This window comes from Protopterus annectens, chromosome 14.part0 (assembly GCF_019279795.1).
Source record: "Protopterus annectens isolate FY-2018-M chromosome 14.part0, PAN1.0, whole genome shotgun sequence".
Taxonomy (NCBI): Eukaryota; Metazoa; Chordata; order Ceratodontiformes; family Protopteridae; genus Protopterus; species Protopterus annectens.
This window is the reverse complement of record NC_056748.1, coordinates 1,073,364,953-1,073,386,422: the sequence shown is the minus strand read 5'-3', so window position 1 is coordinate 1,073,386,422 and position 21,470 is coordinate 1,073,364,953. Positions and strand designations below refer to the sequence as shown.

Below are 21,470 nucleotides of genomic sequence, written 5' to 3'. Positions count from 1 at the left end.
GTTAAGCAGAGATTGCCTCTGAGTAGACGATATGCGACAGAGTATAGCTGGAGTTTTTTTAGATGGTCAGCATAGGGCATCTGCTTTAGGCCTGTGATTCTTTTAGTGAGGTATTTCCAGTTGTTGCAGATGTTTTGAGCAGTACATACCAAACAGGGCATTGTATTCTATAATGGGTCTATTGAGGGATGAGTAGTGGGACAATTACCTCCTTTTTTCTGGATGAAAACCCCTTAGTGATGAGATGTGCCACATAGGATTTCCCGACTGTTGTGGAGATGTGGTTATCGAAGGTGAGACCACTGTTCACCTGTATCCCTAAGTCTCTTATCACACATTCAGTGTTTAGTTTACTGCCACCTATGTGGTAATTCACGGGTGCATGTTTTTTCCCCAAAGGGGATAAGTATACATTTCTTGGCATTGAGCTTGAGCCCAGGGCTCTGGCATCAAGCAACTGTTTCTGTAAGACCCTTTTGTAGAATATCCACATAATTTGGGGATTCAGTAATGGCTCCCAGTTTGCATTCATCTGCGAACTTTGTTAGCCAGAGTCCCTTAATGTTGGCCTGTACTTCAGAGAAGTAGATGCCAAATAAGAGCGGTGCCAGGACTGAACCCTCAGGTACTCCACTTGTCACTTGTCTGGATCTGGATTTGGAGTCTGCTATTTTTACAGTGTGGTTTCTGTCAGTAAGCCAGTTGGCAATCCATCGAGTGATGTAGGGATTAATACCCAGCTTAGTAAGTTTATCTATGATTCCAGTGTAGGGGATGGCCTTGGTGAGGTCCAGATAAGCTGTGTGGAACCCCTTACTCTTGTCCACAGCTCTGGAGACTGATTCAATTAAGTCAATCAGGTTCAAGAGATGAGATTGGCCCTTCACAAACCCAAACTGGGTGGGGTCCAGTGTTTGAAGGTTGCCAATGTCTTTGTTTACAAGTTCCATGATAATACATTCCATGGCCTTGCAGATCAGGCTCATCAGACTGATGGAGCAGTAGTTTCCAGGATCCAAGGTGGATCCCCCAATGTGGAGTTGGGATAACTGTAGCTGTGTGTCACTCAGTCATAAAGCCCCCACAGCCCTTGGTTAATAATCTTCTGGTCGGATGGCGTTATCCTGAATTACTTGGAGTAGCTCTGTTGAGTGAAAGTTGTATGTAAAACCAGTCAACCTGCCAAACTTGAGCTAAGGATTGCCACAGTCAGTATAGGTTTACTGATGGGACACATGAGATAACATGATGGCGAGGAAGATGACGAATATTCCATCTATCCAGGAGACATGATGGAAGGGCAGTGCAGCAAAGCCACTTGGATTGGAGAACAGAGTTTACTACACAGGAGGAATAAATGGAAGGGTGTGGGAATTGTGATCAGGCCAGGTAGGGACTTCAGAACACAGTGAGGGAGGGTATCAGAATTAGTGATATTCTTATGGCGATCAGACTCTAGTGTAAGAATAAGGTAATTTTTATAATCTCAGTATGTACCTCATGGCAATTTTGTGATATCACAGGAAAGGGTGCAATCGGGCAACTGGCTTAGACAACACAGGACAACATGAATTGGTGTTGGGCCTAGACAACACAGGACAACATGAATTGGTGCTGGGCCTAGACAACATGAACTGGTGCTGGGCCTAGACAACACAGGACAACATGAATTGGTGTTGGGCCTAGACAACACAGGACAACATGAATTGGTGTTGGGCCTAGACAACACAGGACAACATGAATTGGTGTTGGGCCTAGACAACACAGGACAACATGAATTGGTGTTGGGCCTAGACAACACAGGACAATATGAATTGGTGTTGGACCTAGACAACACATAGGACAACATGAATTGGTGTTGGGCCTAGACAACACATAGGACACCATGAATTGGTGCTGGGCCTAGACAACACAAAGGACAACATGAATTGGTGCTGGACCTAGATAACACATAGGACAACATGAACTGGTGTTGGGCCTAGACAACACAGGACAACATGAATTGGTGCTGGGCCTAGACAACACAGGAAAACATGAATTGGTGTTGGGCCTAGACAACACAGCACAACATGAATTGGTGTTGGGCCTAGACAACACAGGACAACATGAATTGGTGCTGGGCCTAGACAACACAGAGGACCGCATGAATTGGTGCTGAGTCTAGACAACACAGGACAACATGAATTGGTTTTGATAGTGAGTTATCAGAATGCACACATCGTGACAGGCTGAACAGAATATGAGCACTTCCTTGGTCTACATGGCTGAGGCAACAGGAATAAGGGGGAGGCTATTCTAGATGCCTGTCTGGCAAAAATGGCTTGATAGTAGCCAACACATGGTTCAGCAAAAGAGACCATCACAAGATCACATACAAGAGTAGCCAACATTCAGCTTGGGTAGACTTCCTTCTAGTAAGGGAAGGGCACTTGGGTAGAATCAGTGAATGCAGTCATCCCCAGTGTAACAGTTGGCCCGCAGCATAAACCACTAGTTGATTCCATCAGCTGCAAGCAGTAGTCAGAGGAGGCTGTAAAGTCAACACAGACCAGGCTGAGGACCTGGAAGTTGACCGGAGAGAAAGTACAAGAGTTCAAGGAATTACTTAGGGCTCCAACACTGCAGGATGAAGCAGAAATAAGTGGAGTTGAAGAATGACAGCGCCTCAAAACAGCATGTGTGAGGACTATAGAACAAGTTCATGACTGGGAAAGGTATGGAAATAACATACATAAGGAAATGTGGTGGTGGAATGCAGAAATCCAGGAAGTTATCAAAGGAAAGGAGAAGTGCAGGAATAAGTGTGAGATAGGAAAGACAGACCCGGCTAGGAAGGAATACTGGTTGGCTAACAGAGGCGAAGGAAGGATTTGCAATAGCAAAGAACAAGACATCAGAGGCACTTTTCCAGTTTCTGAAAAGTGACTCCATACACTGCACAAAGAAACTCCTATTAGCTTGAAAGACAAAGACACAAAGATAAAGATAGTTAGATACCCTTCGTAAGGGATGCCAGGAACAACCTACTCACCATTCCACAGCAAATCAAAGACACATGGAAAGAGGATTTTCAGCAGCTTCTGAATAAAGAAATCCCAACAGAAGCTGTATTTCCTCAGACACCAGCAACGATGAAAGAGGAGGAAGAATCCATCCTAGAAGTAGGAACAGCACTAAGGAAAATGAAGTCAGTGAAAACTGCAGGCTCATATGAGGTCACAGCAAAAAATCTCTAGATGTTGGGTGAAATAGGGGAGAAATGGCTCCTGAGAGTGCTCATAGCAGTGTAGAGAGAAAGGCTGTTCCCAGAAGATTGGGGAATAAGCATACTCATGTTGCGTGCAAAAACAAGGGGGGCATCTACAACTGTGGGCAGTACAGAGGACTCAAACTCCTGTTACATGGCATGAAAGTCCTGGAGGGGGTGCTTGATAAATATGCATAGTAGTAGAAAGTAAGATGGGAGATGAGCAGTTCGGATTCAGATCAGGATGCAGTGCAACTGACCCAATGTTGGCAGTGAGACAGTTGAGAAGAAGCTAGAGATGAGGAGAGAGTCCAACTGGCCATTCCTAGACTTGGAGAAAGCATATGACAAGGTCCCAAGAAATCTGATTGAGTACTCCTGTTGTGGTTTGAAGTCCCAGAAACATTTGTAGAGTCAGTGCAGGCTTTGTACAAGGACTCAATGACTCAAGTACAGTGTTCAGTCTCTGAGGGGTTCCTAGTGGGAATGGGTGTACATCACGGGGCAGCTGTGACCCCACTGCTGTTCATACTAGTGATGGACTATGTTAGCAAATAGGTGAGAGGGGACAGATTAACAAAGTTGCTGCACACAGACTGTGTGACATTACAGGTAGACTCTGAGCAAGAACTTCATCCAATGATAGAGGAATTGAATGCCATACTGAAGGCACATGGTATGAAACGAAGTACAGATAAGGCGGTGGTAATGGCAGCAAATTGGGGAAATCAGAAGAAGCTGAGAACTGAGATTGAAGAGAAGACAGTGGAACCAGTAAATAGCTTCAAGTATCTGGGAGGGGTGGCTGAGGAGAAGGGAAGTCCAAATGAAGAGTTCAAAGCTAGAATCAGAGGGGCTGTAGGCAACTGGCAAAGAGTGTCAGGTGTAGCATATGACAGAAGAATACCAAATAAGCTGAAAAGTAAGGTGTACAAAACAGTGGTGCGACCAGAAGTACTGTATGGTACAGAAACCTGGGCAGTAAAGGCAGAGCAGACGAAGAAGCTACAGGTGATGGAAATGAAGTGCCTGAGAAAGGTGATAGGATCACAATGTGGGGCAGACAATTTAATGAGGCCATAAGAGCCGAAGCCAAAGTAGCTCCAATTGCAGAAAAGATCAAAGAGAACATATTATGGTGGTTTAGGCACATGTGCAGAAAAGCAGAAGATGATCTGTTAAAGAATATTTGGTACAGACAGGAAAAAGGTAAGAGGAAACAAAGGCATCCAGCAAAGAGGTGGATGATTGTGTGTGTGAAGTAAGACATGAGTGTTGAAGAAGGCAGGAGTGCAGCATTGAATTGAGAGAGATGGTGACAGTTAACACAACACCTCAACCCCATGTAGAAGATGGGGGAAAAGGAGGATGATGTACAAGGGTTCAATGACTCAAGTATGATTAGTGTTCGGTTTCACAGAGAGATTCTCAGTTGGAGTGGGTGTGCATCAGGTTTCAGCTCCTAGCACACTGCTGTTCCTACCAGTGATGGACTACATTACCAAATGGGATGGAGGGGGCAAATCAACAAAGTTGCTGTAAGCAGATGATGTGGCATTACAGGCAGACTCTGAGCAAGAACGTCAGCAAAGGACATGGGGAATGGAATGTAAAACTGAAGGCACATGGAAAGAAAGAGTACAGATAAGACAGCTGTAATGGCACCAAATGGGGGTAATCAGAAGAAAGCTACAAACTGAGATAAAAGGGAAAATAGTGGAAGAGGTTAACTGTTGCAAGGCAATGGGAGGGGTGATTTGAGGAGAAGAGAAATCAGAGGGGCTGCAGCTAATTGAAAAAGACCATCAGGGCTAGTGTACAACAGAAGAATGCCAAAGAAGCTGAGAATTTAGGTTACAAAACTATAGTGTGACCAGCATTACTGTATGGTACATGAACCCTAGGTAGAAAAGGCATATCAGTTGAGGAAGCTAGACATGATGGAGATGAAATGCCTGATTACAGTTAGTAGGATGCACCCAGTGGATCAGATGAAGAAATGAGATCCGAGCAGAAACCAATTGCTGAGGTAATCAGAGAACAGATTATGGTGGTTCGGAAGTGTGCAGAAAAGCAGAAGACAATCTGGTGAAGATGATGATTTGAGATAGATGGGAAGAAGGCAAGAGGAAATGAGGGTATCCACCAAAGAGATGGAAGGAATGTGTGGGAGACCTGGGAGAGCCTGGCATTACTGTCGAGGACTATAGGAGAGTAGCATTGAACTGAGAGAGATGGTGACAGTTAAACCAACACCCTGGTCCCATGTAGAAAATGGGAAAGGGGGGGGGCTATGATGATCAGAGACCTGAACATAATCCTGTATATTTAGCACTTTCATCCTATAACCTCTGCAGGGCTTCTGAATACCCTGTTACACATATCAACGGATTTTCAATCATTAAAAATTGTGTGACCAGCTTTTCCAAGAACTTGTGTGATGTGGGCTCTACAAAAAAAAAATCAATGCCCAGACTCTCTCAAAAAAAATAAAGGCTGTTAAGAAAATACATGTTAATATTAATATAGTTCTATTATTAAGGACAGGTATCAAAAAAATATTCTCATTTAGTCCCAGGAAATATGAAGCATGTAGCCATACCTATCATCTCAGTTCTTTTTCCTCCAGTTTAGATTTAAAACCACCACCTCTGGGATTTACCTTAATATGCTCTAAAATGCCGAACCCATAATTTTTATAAGAGGGACATTTTATAGAGTGCTTGAACAGGGCATTGTTACAATTTATAATTTGATACTGATGTTTGTAAATTCTGTCAGAGTTATCTCTCTGTTTTACCTACATAAAAGGCGGGGTGACCTAAATAAAAGGCGGGGTGACCTAAACATTTAGCAAGGTAGACCATGCCAGTAGTTTGGCAGTTACTTCTTCATAGGTTCATAGGTTCATACTAGGCTATCTGCCCAAGGGCATTTATAAGCCTAGCCCATAGTTATGTGGCTTTCGCCACCCCTTTAGTGTGAATAAAAACTAAGCCTATTATTTTGCTGTGCCTCTGTCCAGCAGTGACACTGAAGTAATCCCTGGGGTATATCTGCGATCTCCCATCCATTGGTCAAGATTCCTCTTGAACAAGGCCATCGAGGTGCTCTGCCTCACATGTACCGGGATTTTGTTCCACAGCATAGGGAGTCTCTGGGTGATGAATCTGTCCCTCCAGCACGTTCTATTTATAACCGTGTCGAGGTTTAAGTCCCCGCCCTTTTTGACCGGAGGTCGTTCTCTAAAATAATTCCGTTGTTTCCATAATGAAACTACACCGTGAACATCTCCCACATTTTTATGTCCCTTTCTTAGCAATACTATCATTACCGTTAATCAAATTCCCCTGTTCCAAGCTTGTGTTAATGTTGGTGCCAATTTTGTACACAATGAAGGATGTGGACTAAGTATGGAGCAAACTGAGGGGTTACTTTTTAATGTATTCCGATTAGCTGAAACAACATTTTTTACATCACTTGCCAACAGTCCATAGGAGACAATCAGTGGTGTCATACCCACTATTTCTTTTGGGGGTCTGCTTATATTGGAACCCAGTCCCTAAAAGGGGTTTATATTTTTTACCTCATTCAGAATTCACATATGCCATAATGTCTTCTACTAACTTTGATGGATATCCCATCCTGTAAAACATCTCTGCCACTACCCTCAATTCTTTAGCCAAATCTTTGAAATGTAAAGTCATCCTGGCAACTCGAATGAGTTGAACTTTGACTATACTTTTCTTTTGACACAGTGGGTGGCAGCTAGTAAATTCCAAATAAGAATTGCTAAATGTCTGCTTTCTGTAAATCAAGGATTTAAAAATATCCTTAGTGTGTTTGAATAAAGGTATCCAGGTAGTTAATTCCATCTTTGTTGCATGTATAGGTGAATTTAAGAAAACTGGAGTATTTATGGAGGTATTTGATAAATTTCTTATCTTGCTGTCTGGGTCTTTCCATAATATAAATGCATCATCCAGAAAACGAACGTATACAACTTTATATATTGGTGAAAGCTGCTGTTAAAAATATTGTTCTGTTCCCATTCAAGCAAAACCATGTTAGAGTAAATTGGGGCACTAGAAGCACCCACAGCAACACCTTTATTTTGCTTAAAATACTCCCCTTCAAAATAAATAAAATTGTAATCCAAAACTAGGTCCATAAAATCCACAATCATATTAATTTTCTCATTAGAATATTGTTTCTATGCATACTGCCATAAAATGTTCCATCCCCTCTTCTCTAGGAATAGAAGAGATATAAGAGCATAAGTCATCATCTCAGACTAGTCCTTACACTGGAAATGGCAATTGAGTATGAGTGAGCGATGATGTGAAGACAGTGGGTCTGCTTACCGCTCTGTGCCACTTAATTGTCGTTAGTATTACAGTTTTTACTCATTATCTTAATGTCCCTTACTAAATCTAAGATGCAGCTGTTCATATACTTTCCACCTGTAGCATGGCTTTGGGCAACATATTACTGCCTGCATGCAAAGCAGCAAAGATGGCAGTACAAACATATCCATGCTTACGGATGAAATATGCAGTCTTGAGAACATATCCGTGCTTACGGATGAAATAAGCAGTCTTACGAACATATCCGTGCTTACGGATTAAATAAGCAGTCTTACGAACATATCCGTGCTTATGGATGAAATATGCAGTCTTACGAACGTATCTGTGCTTACGGATGAAATATGCAGTCTTACGAACATATCCGTGCTTACGGATTAAATAAGCAGTCTTACGAACATATCCGTGCTTATGGATGAAATATGCAGTCTTACGAACATATCTGTGCTTACGGATGAAATATGCAGTCTTACGAACATATCCGTGCTTACGGATGAAATAAGCAGTCTTACGAACATATCCATGCTTACGGATGAAATAAGCAGTCTTACGAACATATCCATGCTTATGGATTAAATAAGCAGTCTTACGAACATATCCGTGCTTATGGATGAAATATGCAGTCTTACGAACATATCTGTGCTTACGGATGAAATATGCAGTCTTACGAACATATCCGTGCTTACGGATGAAATAAGCAGTCTTACGAACATATCCGTACTTATGGATGAAATAAGCAGTCTTACGAACATATCCGTGCTTACGGATGAAATATGCACTCTCTACACCTATGTGTGAGCTGAAGTAACTTGTACTGATATAGTATAAACGTTGTCCAAAGATGATCTGATTCATGGAAACTAAAAATCAGTTAATCTGAATGAGAATGTACATTCATTGCAGGTGTTTATTGATGACTGCAGAGAACAGTGTATAACTCAATGACCAGGATTAATACTTGCTGCAATATGGGGAAATTTACATGCCACCAAGTACGTCAAGGTGTCCTGCCCTGATATTTAGTGCTTTATAGTCACACAGAGTCCCACAAGTACAACATCTCACTAAGTAGAAATTTGCTAGGCTATGAATCACTTGCGAGCAGGTCCTGTAGCGAAGCTAGCGCAGGTTGAAGGGGACAACTGCCCCAGGCACAGAGTGTTGTGGGGCATGAGGATCTGAACCTAATAACACTCTAATGCATAAAGGGTTTTAAAAGCTGGTATTGCATTTGTGGCCAAACCAGAACACTGTAGCGCTCCCTGTGTGGTTTAAACAAGCAGCTGATTTACTACATTGTAATAAGCAGTTTGTTTCAGTTGAAAATAAATACATTTTTTTCTTTCTTACTTTTTAATTAAATTACGATGAAGTAACTAGTCAGGATACACCACGAGACACCTTCTTCAGCAAAAATCTTTATTCCAGTAAATGAATAAAAATGGATAAGTGCTTTCGCTTGCTGCTAGCAAGCTTCTTCAGATACAATACCATGAACTTCTCAAGCATTTTTATATCTAAAGCATTCAGCAGCTAATCACATCATTAAGCTATTTATTATGCAAATAGACCAAATTAAAACCAAAATGAGTTAAGTTAAAACAACTGCATTGCTGCGATTACTTCTTGCTAAGGCAAGCAAACCAACTGTTCAGCCTTATTGAATATAGTGATTCAGGACACAATCTCTCAGCTCATCCGTGCAGATTATATAATATAACAAATCACCACATTCCATCACTGGTAAGAAACATTAGCATAATGCTATAATTCATAATCATTGGAACTAAACAAGTTGAATAAAAACAACTTGAATAAAAACAATTGTCACCGTGTGACTATATGTTTAAAAATACTACTAATCAGTCAATGGAACACGTTCTAGTGCAACTGGTATATCTACTTGCTTTTTAGCTCCACATCAAGCAAAACAATAACAAACTGTATACAGACATCCCATTAAATACTAGGACTGTGTCATCATGGGTGTTGTGCGCAATCCAAGCGCTGGTTCATATCATTCGCGAGGCAGCTCGCTGAAAGATTTTTCTGACTCACTGAACAATTTTTTTTTTTATATATATATATAGATGCCATATCAAAATGAACCTCACTGTGTCATATGTAAACCCAAGATGAAGTGCAAAAAATACAATAAAATGCAACACGATAAAATATCATTAATATAACAATAAAATACTAACAAATAAAATAAAACGATTAATTAATATATCACAAATATATAACATCAAGCTGCTACATAGTATTGGTCAAGCTGCAACCCCGCCCTTAACTTCTATATTGTTGAGAAACTTGTTGCTTGACTTCCAATCAATCAACAATACGCAGAATACTTCTAAAGAAATGTGGTTATAACCTACCAAATATCTGCATGTTAGAAGATGTCTACAAATAGCTGATGTATCTATGACACGGAACACTGTATGAACATAAACATGAAATATTATTCATTAAAAATGTACCTATATTGAATATGAAAACTTGATAATGAAAAATTCATAATAAAAAATTCATAATAAAAAGTCAAGCTTGCATCTTGTCTACTGTACACGATCGTGTATATGTGTGTATTTTATATATATCTATTTCTATCCTAGGTCCAACATCTAAGCCCAAAATATAATGGACATAACTCTCTGTTCTTGGGGAGTGCTATATAGTCAAGTATGAACCTTGGAAATATTGAAGAGGCAACAATGTTTATCCTACACGGTATTTAACAATCTAACCGATATTGATGTTGGCCTCACACCATGTAAGCTACTAGAAAGTAAAAAATACTCTGGTTAATGCTCCAGGGCTCAATCTCAACGTATCCAGCGGCTAATGATGTTTAGCCACTGTCGTGATAGAGAGTATATCCTATAATAACACAGCCTGACTGACTATAATCGCTGTGTCTCACTCACCTCTCTCAACTGAAGTGTCATATGCTATATATCTAGCCTGCTAAATTCAGATGGGCATCAGATAGATTAAAAAGAGGGTGTATCAATCAGGTGCAACTATCTCAAATGCCAATAAGGTCCCACTATCTCAAATATCAAGGGTCTACAAAACAGCCTAGTTATGATGCATAAACTCACTATTTTGGACATTAATTTTAACAGCTCCATTATAGAAAACGTAAATGTTATTTACTAGATGTTATATCTTTAAATTCTGAACTAGGACTTTTCTTCATTATTATTATTCTATTCATAATGTATTTATGAGAATCCAAACATACCCTGTCAATTAGAGTTTCTTGCACTTACTAATATGCTCTGTCATGTCAGGGATTATATACAATCAGATGGAGTGTATAAGACGGAAAGTATAAATACATTAAGACACTCTACTAAAGTAGTACAATGTAGTAGTGTGTCAAAATAAAAACGTCATATAAACCAAATCCAACAGTGATACAAATACATCTAAAATCTACATTTATAAGGCTGCACTCTGATTGCCCTATATAGCCCTTATTCCTCAATATTCCAGAAATGGTTTTATGGAGACGTAATTATTTATGTTTATCTTCTTCTTCTTCTTCTTCTTCTTCTTTTTTAATTAAATTAAGTGGAAGGAGGGTCAGGGGAAAAGTGAAGAAATTGGACCTGATTTGATTGGGGCAGGAGAGGTGTGTGTGTGATTGTGTGCCTGTTATGTATTTTGTTGCCAGTAGAAGCTTGTGGAGGGGGGCATTAGTTTGAGCCAGCTACACTTATGGGAATATTTTCACTAAAGAAATAAGTGCCCTCCTAGCCCTGGCTACTTCATAACACGAGTTCTACTTACCAAGAAAAAATGGAATGCAAGGCACGGAGAGCAGAATCCACAGCCAGAAACACGTAACTTGCGAAATAAACGTTTATTGTGAAAAACAGTCATTAACGCTTTTACAAATAACAATTGCATTTTCGTCCTCACACTGGACTTCATCAGATGTTAAAAAAAATCTCTGAATACCATTTATATACACTTAATTAAAACTCCTAACCAATAGATTACTAACCAATTAATTCAAATTAACCAATCAACTGCACTTATGGGCTCATGAATTATTCATAAATATTTCATCATACCTATATAAAATCACTATTTCCAAAAATTCATTTATTTATAAAAACTTTTGCTAAATAAATAAATAATTTAACTTACACAACCCAACTTATTAAAATTCATATCGGATAATAAATAATAAAACCTAAATAGAATTAAAATAAAATATATTTAGAAATTACATAAAATACTGACAGAGCACTAACATTTAATGAAATAGCACCACCTAGTGTAAAAAAATCTATTGCACTAATTCTCATAACTCAATTGCCTTTAGTTTTAAAAGCGGAAGTATGGATATGTATTCATTTAAACCTGGTGTTTTATTGGCCTCTAGTGTTACTTGCCACCATAGTTCCCTATAACTTATAGTGTCTTCCCAAGGACCCCCTCTACTGTTAATTTTAATATGCTCTATTACAAAAAAATTTAATTTACCCTCTTTGCATATTTTAGAGTGTTTGTATAGAGCATTTGTTTATTTTTCTCTCTCTATATCATAGTTATGTTCATAAATCCTCCTTTTTAGGGTCCTTTCCGTTTTCCCTACATAAAAGGAACAACATTTTATACAGGTGGCAAGATACACTAGGCCCTTTGTTTCACAATTATATATTCCTTTACTACTAATCCATATTTCCCTACTCTCCAAAAAATTTTTTCTTTATTAGCAATAAATTCACACTGGTTACACTTTCCACATTTGAAGGTACCCGTTTTTCTTCCACTAATACTACTACCAATCTTTTTAAATTCCGTCTTGTGTTCCAACATATCCCTATTACTATTGGAATTTCTAAACACTATCTTAGGTATACTTATTGCTATTCCTTCCAAATCTGTAAAAGCTCTAAATCTGGCCCATTCCTTTTGAAAGATGGATTTAGTAACCTGATTTAAAGCATTATATTCCAGGATAAGGGCGTGTTGGTAGTCTTCCTTAACATTCTTTTCCTTCCCTTCCATTTGTCTCTTGTTATTTTCTTTTTCTCACAGAATAGGTTTAAATCTATTTGATCTTTCCATTTCTACCCCTACCCTTATATTGCTGATAAATTCTTTTGGATACCCTCTGTCTAAAAACATATTTTCCAACAATACACACTCCTCCTTAAAATCCTCATGATTACTCGTCATCCGTGACCCCCTAATAAATTGTCCTTTGACTATATTCTTTTTACAATGGGTTGGATGTGCACTTTCATAGTACAAAAATGAATTGCAGTAGGTTGACTTTCTATACATCTTCGTTTCCAAGGAATGAATTCCTTTATATACTTCAATGTCCAAATATTGCAAACTTATTTCTGACTTGTTATGAGTAAACTTAAGGAAATCTGTTGTTTCTTGAATATAAGTCAAGAACTCATTTAGTTTCTCAACCCTCCCTGTCCAAAAAATAACTATATCATCCAAGAACCTTTGATATAGCTTCCAGCAAGTATTAAAGCTCAAATTGAGAATGTATGTCTCTTCCCAATTGGCCAGTACTAAGTTGGCGAAGGTAGGTGCACAGGCTGCACCCATGGCCACTACCTTTATTTGTTGGAGAAATTCTACATTGAATATTAAGTAATTATTTTTCAAGACCATATCCATTAAACTTGTGCACACTACCTTCTCTTTATGACTCAATAAGCTATCTTGAAAAACTTCATCCTCAAACATTCTCATACCAGCAACATATGGAATAGAGGAAAATAAATCCACTATATCAATAGTGACAAATAACAAATCTCTAGAAAAAAATTCTGGTTTAATTTCCCTTAATAGATCCCATGAATCCTTCAAAATGACTTTCTTATTAATCCAAATATGTTTAACTTTTGTATCTATATATTTGGCTAGTGGGACTGTTTTTGAGTCATCTGCAGACACTATAGGTCTAAGCGGGGGGTCCATATCATCCTTATGAACCTTCGGGATACCATATATTGCAGGTATTTTTGGCTTGTCCACTCTTAAATATGAATACATTTTCCCATCTATACTTCCTTCTTGAAACATAGCCTCTAATACCATATCAATTCTTTTATATGCTAAATTTATTTCATTTTTAGAGACCACTGAATATTTTGTTTCATCTCTAAGTATACAGTTCATTTTACCTTCATATATAATGGTATCCATAATTACCGCCCCTCCACCTTTATCTGGTTTCATTATTCTTACATTTTGATTAATTCTTAAGTCATTCAATGTGTTATATTCTCCTTTATCCATATTCATTTTATATCTTTCTCTCTTGCATTTTCTCAATTCATTTTCCATTACATCTTCTAAGTTCTTGAGTTGAGGGTGAATAGGGGGGTTGAATGTAGATTTCTTATTTAATGTCTGGTTATTATCCAATATATTAAACCTTTCATTTTTAAAAAACAAGTCCATGTTGATTTTTCTTAAAAATAATTTGATATTGAGGAGTGTGTTTGTCAAATCACCTTTTGTTTGTGGAATAAATTTAAAACCTTTTCCTAATAAACAAAAAATATTCTTTCTCTAGTACCACATCACTGTAATTATAAATATTAAATTCCTTAAAAATATTTTTGTTTGCAACTGTCACAATTTCTTGCCCATTTGTATCCAAATTTGGGTCAGGGGTACAACTGTCTAATATCTCCCCCTCCCCCTTCTCCCCCTCTCATCCGAAAATTTCCTTTCTCTGTTCTCTCTCTAAAGGGGGTAATTCTTTATCATATTCATTCCATCCCCCTATAATAGTTTATAATTAATTAATATTATAATCGTTTTCTAAATGATGTCCTTCCTTTTCTTTCATCCCACCATTATTATTATAATATACACTTTTTTTATATGTATGGGATGAAAGGGGGGGGGGGTTAGGGTAGCTAGCCTCATTTTCATAATCCTGTAAATCACGTTTTAATTTCTCCATTTTTCTATCTATTAAACTCTTACATTTGTTGTCTATTTCATTTCTTACTTTAAAATATTTATCTCTCTCTTCTTTAATACCGAACAAAAGGTCTTCCTTAATAAGCCCATCCAATTCATTAATATCTTTTTGCAATAATTCTAAATTCCTGTTATTTTCCTTAATAATTAACTTCAAAATATCTAAACCACATTTATTAAAAACTTCCATTAGTTCTTTGTGAAACAATGAGCCCATTTGTACATTGTTTGGGTATTTATAAATTCTCAACCGTTTAGGAACAATGTTCCTACTGATACATTCCATTAGATAGGCGTTCTCTATCGACAGAGATCTATATTTAAACATTAGTTTAGATACAATGTCCATTTTTTTATTGAAAGAGTCTTCATTTTTAGGTCCCTTACTAGGGATTCTATTAATATTGAAACAATATTTCTTATTCAACCAGTCACAAGTCTCTATGGGTCTAGGTGATGTAACAGTACCTGAATTAATTCGACCCACTTGCGGCACATCCAAACCCACTCCACTGTTAATATTGTCCAGACTAGCTTCCAGTAACACTCTCGGGGTGGCTGCAGGATTAAAGGATGCACCATTCGGTTCCTTAGGGTCAGCGGCAAAAACTCCATCGCCAATAAGCTCCCTCTTCCTTTTGTGCTTGTTTGAAATCAGTTCTACTTAACCACATGTATACAGTCACACAATCCCCCCCTCACAGTGACAGACAGACAGACACACACACACACACACACACTTGCACTCTTCTCTCTCTCACACACACACTCACTCTGTCACTCTCTCTCACACACTCTCGCTCTCACTCACTCTCTCGGTCTCACTCTCTCACTCTCTCTCACACACTCTCTCACACTCTCTCTCACACACTCTCTCACACTCTCTCTCTCACACTCTCTCTCTTTCACACTCTCACACTCTCTCACTCTCACTCTCACACTCACTCACTCACTCACACACACACACACACACACACACACACACACACACACACACACACACAAACCCCCACACACACACAAACCCCCACACACACAAACACACACACACACACACACTCAAGTTTATCTAGTTATGCCCTCAGACGCAAACCCAGATATGGCTACTTAGACAACTCACACATCTACACATACAAAACAGTGGCAGGTACCAAGGTTTGACAGCTGTTAGTGGTTATTTATGTCACCTTTAATAACTAGTCTAACTGATCTCAACGAGCTGTCAAGGCGTGGTCCTGCTCCCTGCTTCCACTCCATATCAGGGTTTGTTCCCATTCATAGTCCATTGTTCATAGGTTCATATGTAAGTACTAGGCAATTCGGCTACAGACCAATCTGCAGACTGTGTGAAAGTGTAATTCATTCATGGTAGTCTCATGACTTCTGATCTTTCCCCAGATACAGTCCAGTGTACTGGAGTCTAGTGGTTCACAATCCTCTGACACCCCAGATATAGATAGTGTAACCTCAGTGGTTTAATAGCTCACTATCCTCTCTTACCTCCATCAGACAAAACCAATGCAACTCTGGTGGTCCAGTGGCACATGACCCAGTGCCATACCATCCTCCACTCCTCCTTTGTTGAGTCCAGGAGATGCACTTGCATAAGACACTAGGACATGTCCACTCTCGCATACACACACTGTATGTGAGACTTCATAGAGCTAACCTCCCCCCACAAGTCCTACTCACCTTCTATAGAGCCACGATTGAGAGTGGTACTGTCTTATACAGAAATTGCTGTCAAGCTGATTGTTAGGCACTGGATAAGATTGTTAAACAGGCCACAAAAATCCCTGCAGGACCTGTATTCAAACAGATGCTATGGCAGAGTCCAAAAACTATTGAGGTATGTACACTATCCAGCTTATGGACTGTTCAAACTCCTGCTAACAAGGAAGCACTACAGAAGCATTAGATATAAGACATGCAGATTCCATAATAGCTTCTTCTGACATGCTATCAGACTGCTGAATAACAAACCAATAGCCTAACGTGCTGCTTGTATAAAACATGTGTGCAATATATCACTGTTTACATGAACACTCTGGCTCACTTCATACATCTCTATATGCACTAGGAAAACTGAACCGTACATTTATGCTATAAATTGCTGATAGGTAAGTTTACATGGGTGCCTCTCATTTATTATAGCACTGTTTTTGCATATCTTTCTATTTCTACCGAGTCTGTTCCTACTGTTGCATTTGTTGTGTTTCTGATGTAAACAAAGCTTTCATTTTTATTAATCTAGTTTCCTTTTGTAAGCTGTCATTCATATGGTATGAACCTGAGTATCGAAATTTCATGCAGCGTTGCACACTTTTTCCTCTGTGTTGCTCTGCATGACAATAAAGTTTACTTTGACAGATTTATTCAGTGCTATTAATGTGGATCAGAAGTGTGCACATACTGAAACCATCCTCCTTCCCTTGTACATCTTCCACTTTGTAACACATAGGCACATACCACTGCCTACCTGATGTGCACTAATGTCTTTTCTATACTGCCATTTATGGTAGTTTGCATAGTATGGACTGTAGTACCCCTGTTCCTATGTGGGTATCCTATACATGCAGTGCACCAAGTTTACTTATGAGGACTTATCATAAGCCTACCCCCCTCTTTACTGCATTCGTATGCATTGCTCCGGTGCTCATTGTTTAGAAGTGTAGGGCTATGCTACTAGGCAACATTGGAGCTACGAGTAAGAACACAGTTACCTAATATGCAAGCCTCCACGCTGAACTTTGCATATTGTTCAATGTGTCTACCATTCCCATGGAGCATTTGTTGTTCTTTTATGTGCTTTTCATGCCAGTTTTGCCAGACATTGTACTCATCTGAATTTAATCAACCCGTTCCACAAATAAGAAAATCAGTAAAATAATATAAACACACAGACATTTAAAAACCATAGTCTCATATTTTCTGACAACACCAGGAGATTATTTTTTGTGGTCAGCTGATTCTCTGATTATAACTGTTTTGGAAATGAAAATGAACCAGCATGCATTACATTTTTTTTGTACATGAGAAAGTAATGTTGAGAATTATTTACAGTATTAAATGTAGCTCTGTGACTACATTTTAAAAAGCATTTATTTTAAATGCTGCAGCTATTACTGGGTTAGCCAGCAAGGTGGGAGTTGATACGGATGAAGTTCAACAGCTGATGAACTGGACAGACTCAACTACGGGCCATCATGTCTTGACGTACCTAGGACTGATTGAGCAAAGAGCAAATGAAATGATGAATGCACATACCTTCCTGAAATACCAGGTTAGGCAAAAACTTGCTTTGTGACATTTATACCATAACTGTATTTGTGGAAAACTATTATTTTGTATTGTATGTAAACAGTTTTGACTTAAACATTTATTTTTCATTATTTATACATTTTATCTCTGCATTGTACAAAGCACCTGTTTATTGAAAAGTTATAGCAAAGTGGTACTAGTTTTATCTTTTATAACGGAGGTTTGTCATTTATCACGCTAAGAAAAACCAGCATTTACACACACACAAATTTATATATATATATATATATATATATATATACACACACACACATACACACGTACACACACACACACATTTCTGGGCATTCATGACCGGTTACTTTAGTTCCTTTTTTATGTCTATCAAAGTTCTGCGAACTGTACATAATATCTATTCCATAGCCTAACTCTTCAGCTATTTATGTTAGTCAAAAATGAATGAATTAAGTTACTTTGGGACAGTACAAACTATAGTGAGGGACAGTATCTGGATACATTCATTTTCTAAATCCCTTCACACTCCTCTTGACTGTTAATTTTAAATCTCCATTCTAATCCGCAGTGTCCTATATCTAGTTTCAGAGCTTATATGTTATAATATCTGTACTTTATCTTTTTATAACCTGCTCCAGATTAAATTCTATTAATGTCAACTTTATTTAACATATTTGTAGTATGCATTGCAGATCTCTCCCCCACCCACCCACAAACTTGCAAACATATCTTTGCTGCCTGACTTGCCATTTCTATCATGGTGCTGCCAATCTCCTACTGTTTTTTTTTTTTGCTGGATACTTAACAGGAGGAACCAAAATTGGCTCTTCAGATAGTGACAATAAACATGCTGCCCTTTTAAAACGCATTACAGACAGAATAGTAGCAGTTTTGTAAAGAAGGCTGATTTATACGGAGTTCAATAAATGATCAATCTTAAATTCAGAATGATGGGCATGTTGCAAATTTGCATCGTGAAACTTTCAGATCTGCAGTATCATCACACGGTGGCAAGACCTGCCCGGTGCCAAGAAGCTGAGGTCTGCATAGCTGCCTGTTGTAAGTGTTGGTTCATGACAACGAGTGAATATAAATTTGTAATCTACGTATGTATGATAAAAATAAGACGCTGCTGTGACAAAAGTCCTTACTGTAAGGTACATGTAACTGCCATCTAATCTGATGCATACGTTTAACAGCTTGTTATCTAGAGCGTCCACAAAGGACGCAGCAATATGATATCAATGCGCTCACTGCCGTAAGCAAGACTTTGATTGGGATTCAAGCAGATCTAACCCACACTTGACCATAGATGGCTTAGTTGCCTTATTCCTGTGAAGAGGAGGGGTAGATAAGTCATCTATGGTCAGCTGTAGGTCAGATTTGCTTGCAGTCCCAATCAGTCTTGTTCTGTTTGTCCTGAAATCGAAGCCCCTGGGTTTACCGGTAGGATATCACAAGCTGCCTTCGAAGAGTGGATGTTTGGTCTGGCACAGAGGGATAAAGCTCTGTCTTTGACACGTGACCCATGTTTGGGTAGTGGCTTGGACACCTATTGGAGATTGAAGGGACAGCGAAGGACAGAAGCTGCTGAGCCTGCTCACCTTTCTGAGGGAGAGAAGGGTAAGGGTCTGATGTACTGGTGGGGCTAGGCTACATATTCCAGTTCTGCTGGAGATCAGAGCAGTGAATGGCAGAAGGGTGTTGGCTGAATGGAGCAGTTTTAAAAAAAAAAAAAAGGTTTTTATATTCAATAATTTGGGGCAAAGAAGCTGTAGCTGTATGGCCTGTGGCTACTTTTTGTTTATTGCATCTGATGGATTTGATTGGTAATTCAGTGCTAAAGAGCTGCCTTCTGCCTGTATTTAAGCTGTGTAGATAAGGAGCAGCTCCTTTCTAATACCATTTGCTTGTGTTTCTGGACAGTGCAGTTGCTTTAAGAATTCATTGGTTTTGGGGACACAGGAGCTGCAGGTGTAACTCCTTGACATTTGCCTGCTCTTGTCATTAATTCTGTTACTGTTTTTGGGGTATGATTTGGGGTCAGGGGTATAGAACCTACATCTTCCTATATTTATGCAGCGCTCATAGTAATTACATGCGAGAGACGCAGTTGTTGCATGAGTTATTCCAAAGAATCAGTTTCATCTTTGTGTCTGAGTGATGTGTTTACAGTTTTACAGGGCAGCCAGGAGAGGAGAACTGAAAACAAGGCCTTATCAGTCTTCTAGTTACTCTAGAAATCATAGTATCTGAGGAAATTACTGCACGGATTGCAGCAACATCCTGTCTGTAATAAAACTGTAATGTTTATACATTTTTACAGTTTTACAAAGATGCACTCTGGATTATATACATCTCATGCTTTTTGTAGTTTTATTGAAGTGTATAGTCGCTTAAGAATGCTAGGCTAAGGTCTTAAGGCATATTTCAAGCACTGAATAGGCAAACTAAACTAAAGAAGAAATATAATATATTAAACATAACTTCTTGTGAACAGCTTGGCAAGTCACATGAGATTTTTTATAATGGGAAGTTTATAAGAAATGCTGTTCAATGTACCTGTATTTGTTTAATCCATGTAGAAAATAGCATTGTATAGTTTTTCAATGTCCCCACAAACTCTGTACTCCATGACTGTTTTTCATAACACATTGTTATATATTTTTCTGTTTACACTTTCTTGTAAAGCCAGTGTATACAGTCAATCAAATGTATTACTAAAATATATATATACCCACTATTTGCCACATGAACAGTTGTTGAAATTGTTTTCCTACTTTTAACCAGGTGAGTTGACAAAGCCCTTTCTGGCACATCCTGGATCATAGACAATTATAAACATAATAATTAAATAGTTTCACATATACATTAATTGATATTAAGATATTATTTATTTTATTTTTATTTATTTATTTTACATTTGTTGACCGGGCTAGTCTAACTGGATATATGTCCATTTTCAGTAGAGGCCGGGGAGAAAAGCTCCAAGCACTAGCAGTGACAAAGAATACAATATTTAGTAATTAGTCAAGTTACAGTACATTGTGTGGTAAGAACAAAAATAGTAAGAAGTCATTTAGTAGGTTGAAGGTAATATCAATAACAGAGAGATAAACAAAGAAATAATATATAATTAATTATTTATTTATATAGATTACAAAGTGAGCCTCAAAGAATAGTATGGAAGAGAAGTGTAGAGAGAGCAAGAAGGGGAATACGATGTCCATCAGGGTTAGAGCATGGACAAAGCCAGCGAGATTTAGGGTGTTCTTTAAGATGTTTTTTAAATTGGAAAGTTGAAGCAAGGGTGGATAGTTCAGTAGGAAGCTGGTTCCAGTTTTTACCTACTGTGTTGGAGAAAAGTGAGTCCCCAGCTTTGTTTTTTGACTTAGTAGTGGCAACAAGGAGCTTGTTTGCTGAGCGTAGTGTTTCAAGATTTTTGTATGGTGCGATCAGATTAGTGAGGATAGGGGTATTGTTAGGGTGATAACTAGTTGTTGACAAAGTAGTTGATTTTGCAGTTCTAGCCATCCCAGTTGTTTAAGGTTGAGACAGTGATGAGTTCTAAATGGGGTACCAGTGGCAAATCTGGCTAT

The 21,470-nt window shown here is 38.5% G+C and overlaps 1 protein-coding gene across 1 annotated transcript in view; it reads left to right on the top strand.

Moving 5' to 3' along the window:
- Nucleotides 1-21,470, top strand: part of LOC122788763 (outer dynein arm protein 1-like) — a 683,950-nt gene that overhangs the window by 594,891 nt on the left and 67,589 nt on the right. Inside the window, exon 13 of the mRNA XM_044055657.1 lies at nucleotides 17,715-17,878. Within this exon, the coding sequence (XP_043911592.1) occupies nucleotides 17,715-17,878 (164 nt within the window). The remainder of the gene's footprint in view (nucleotides 1-17,714; nucleotides 17,879-21,470) is intronic.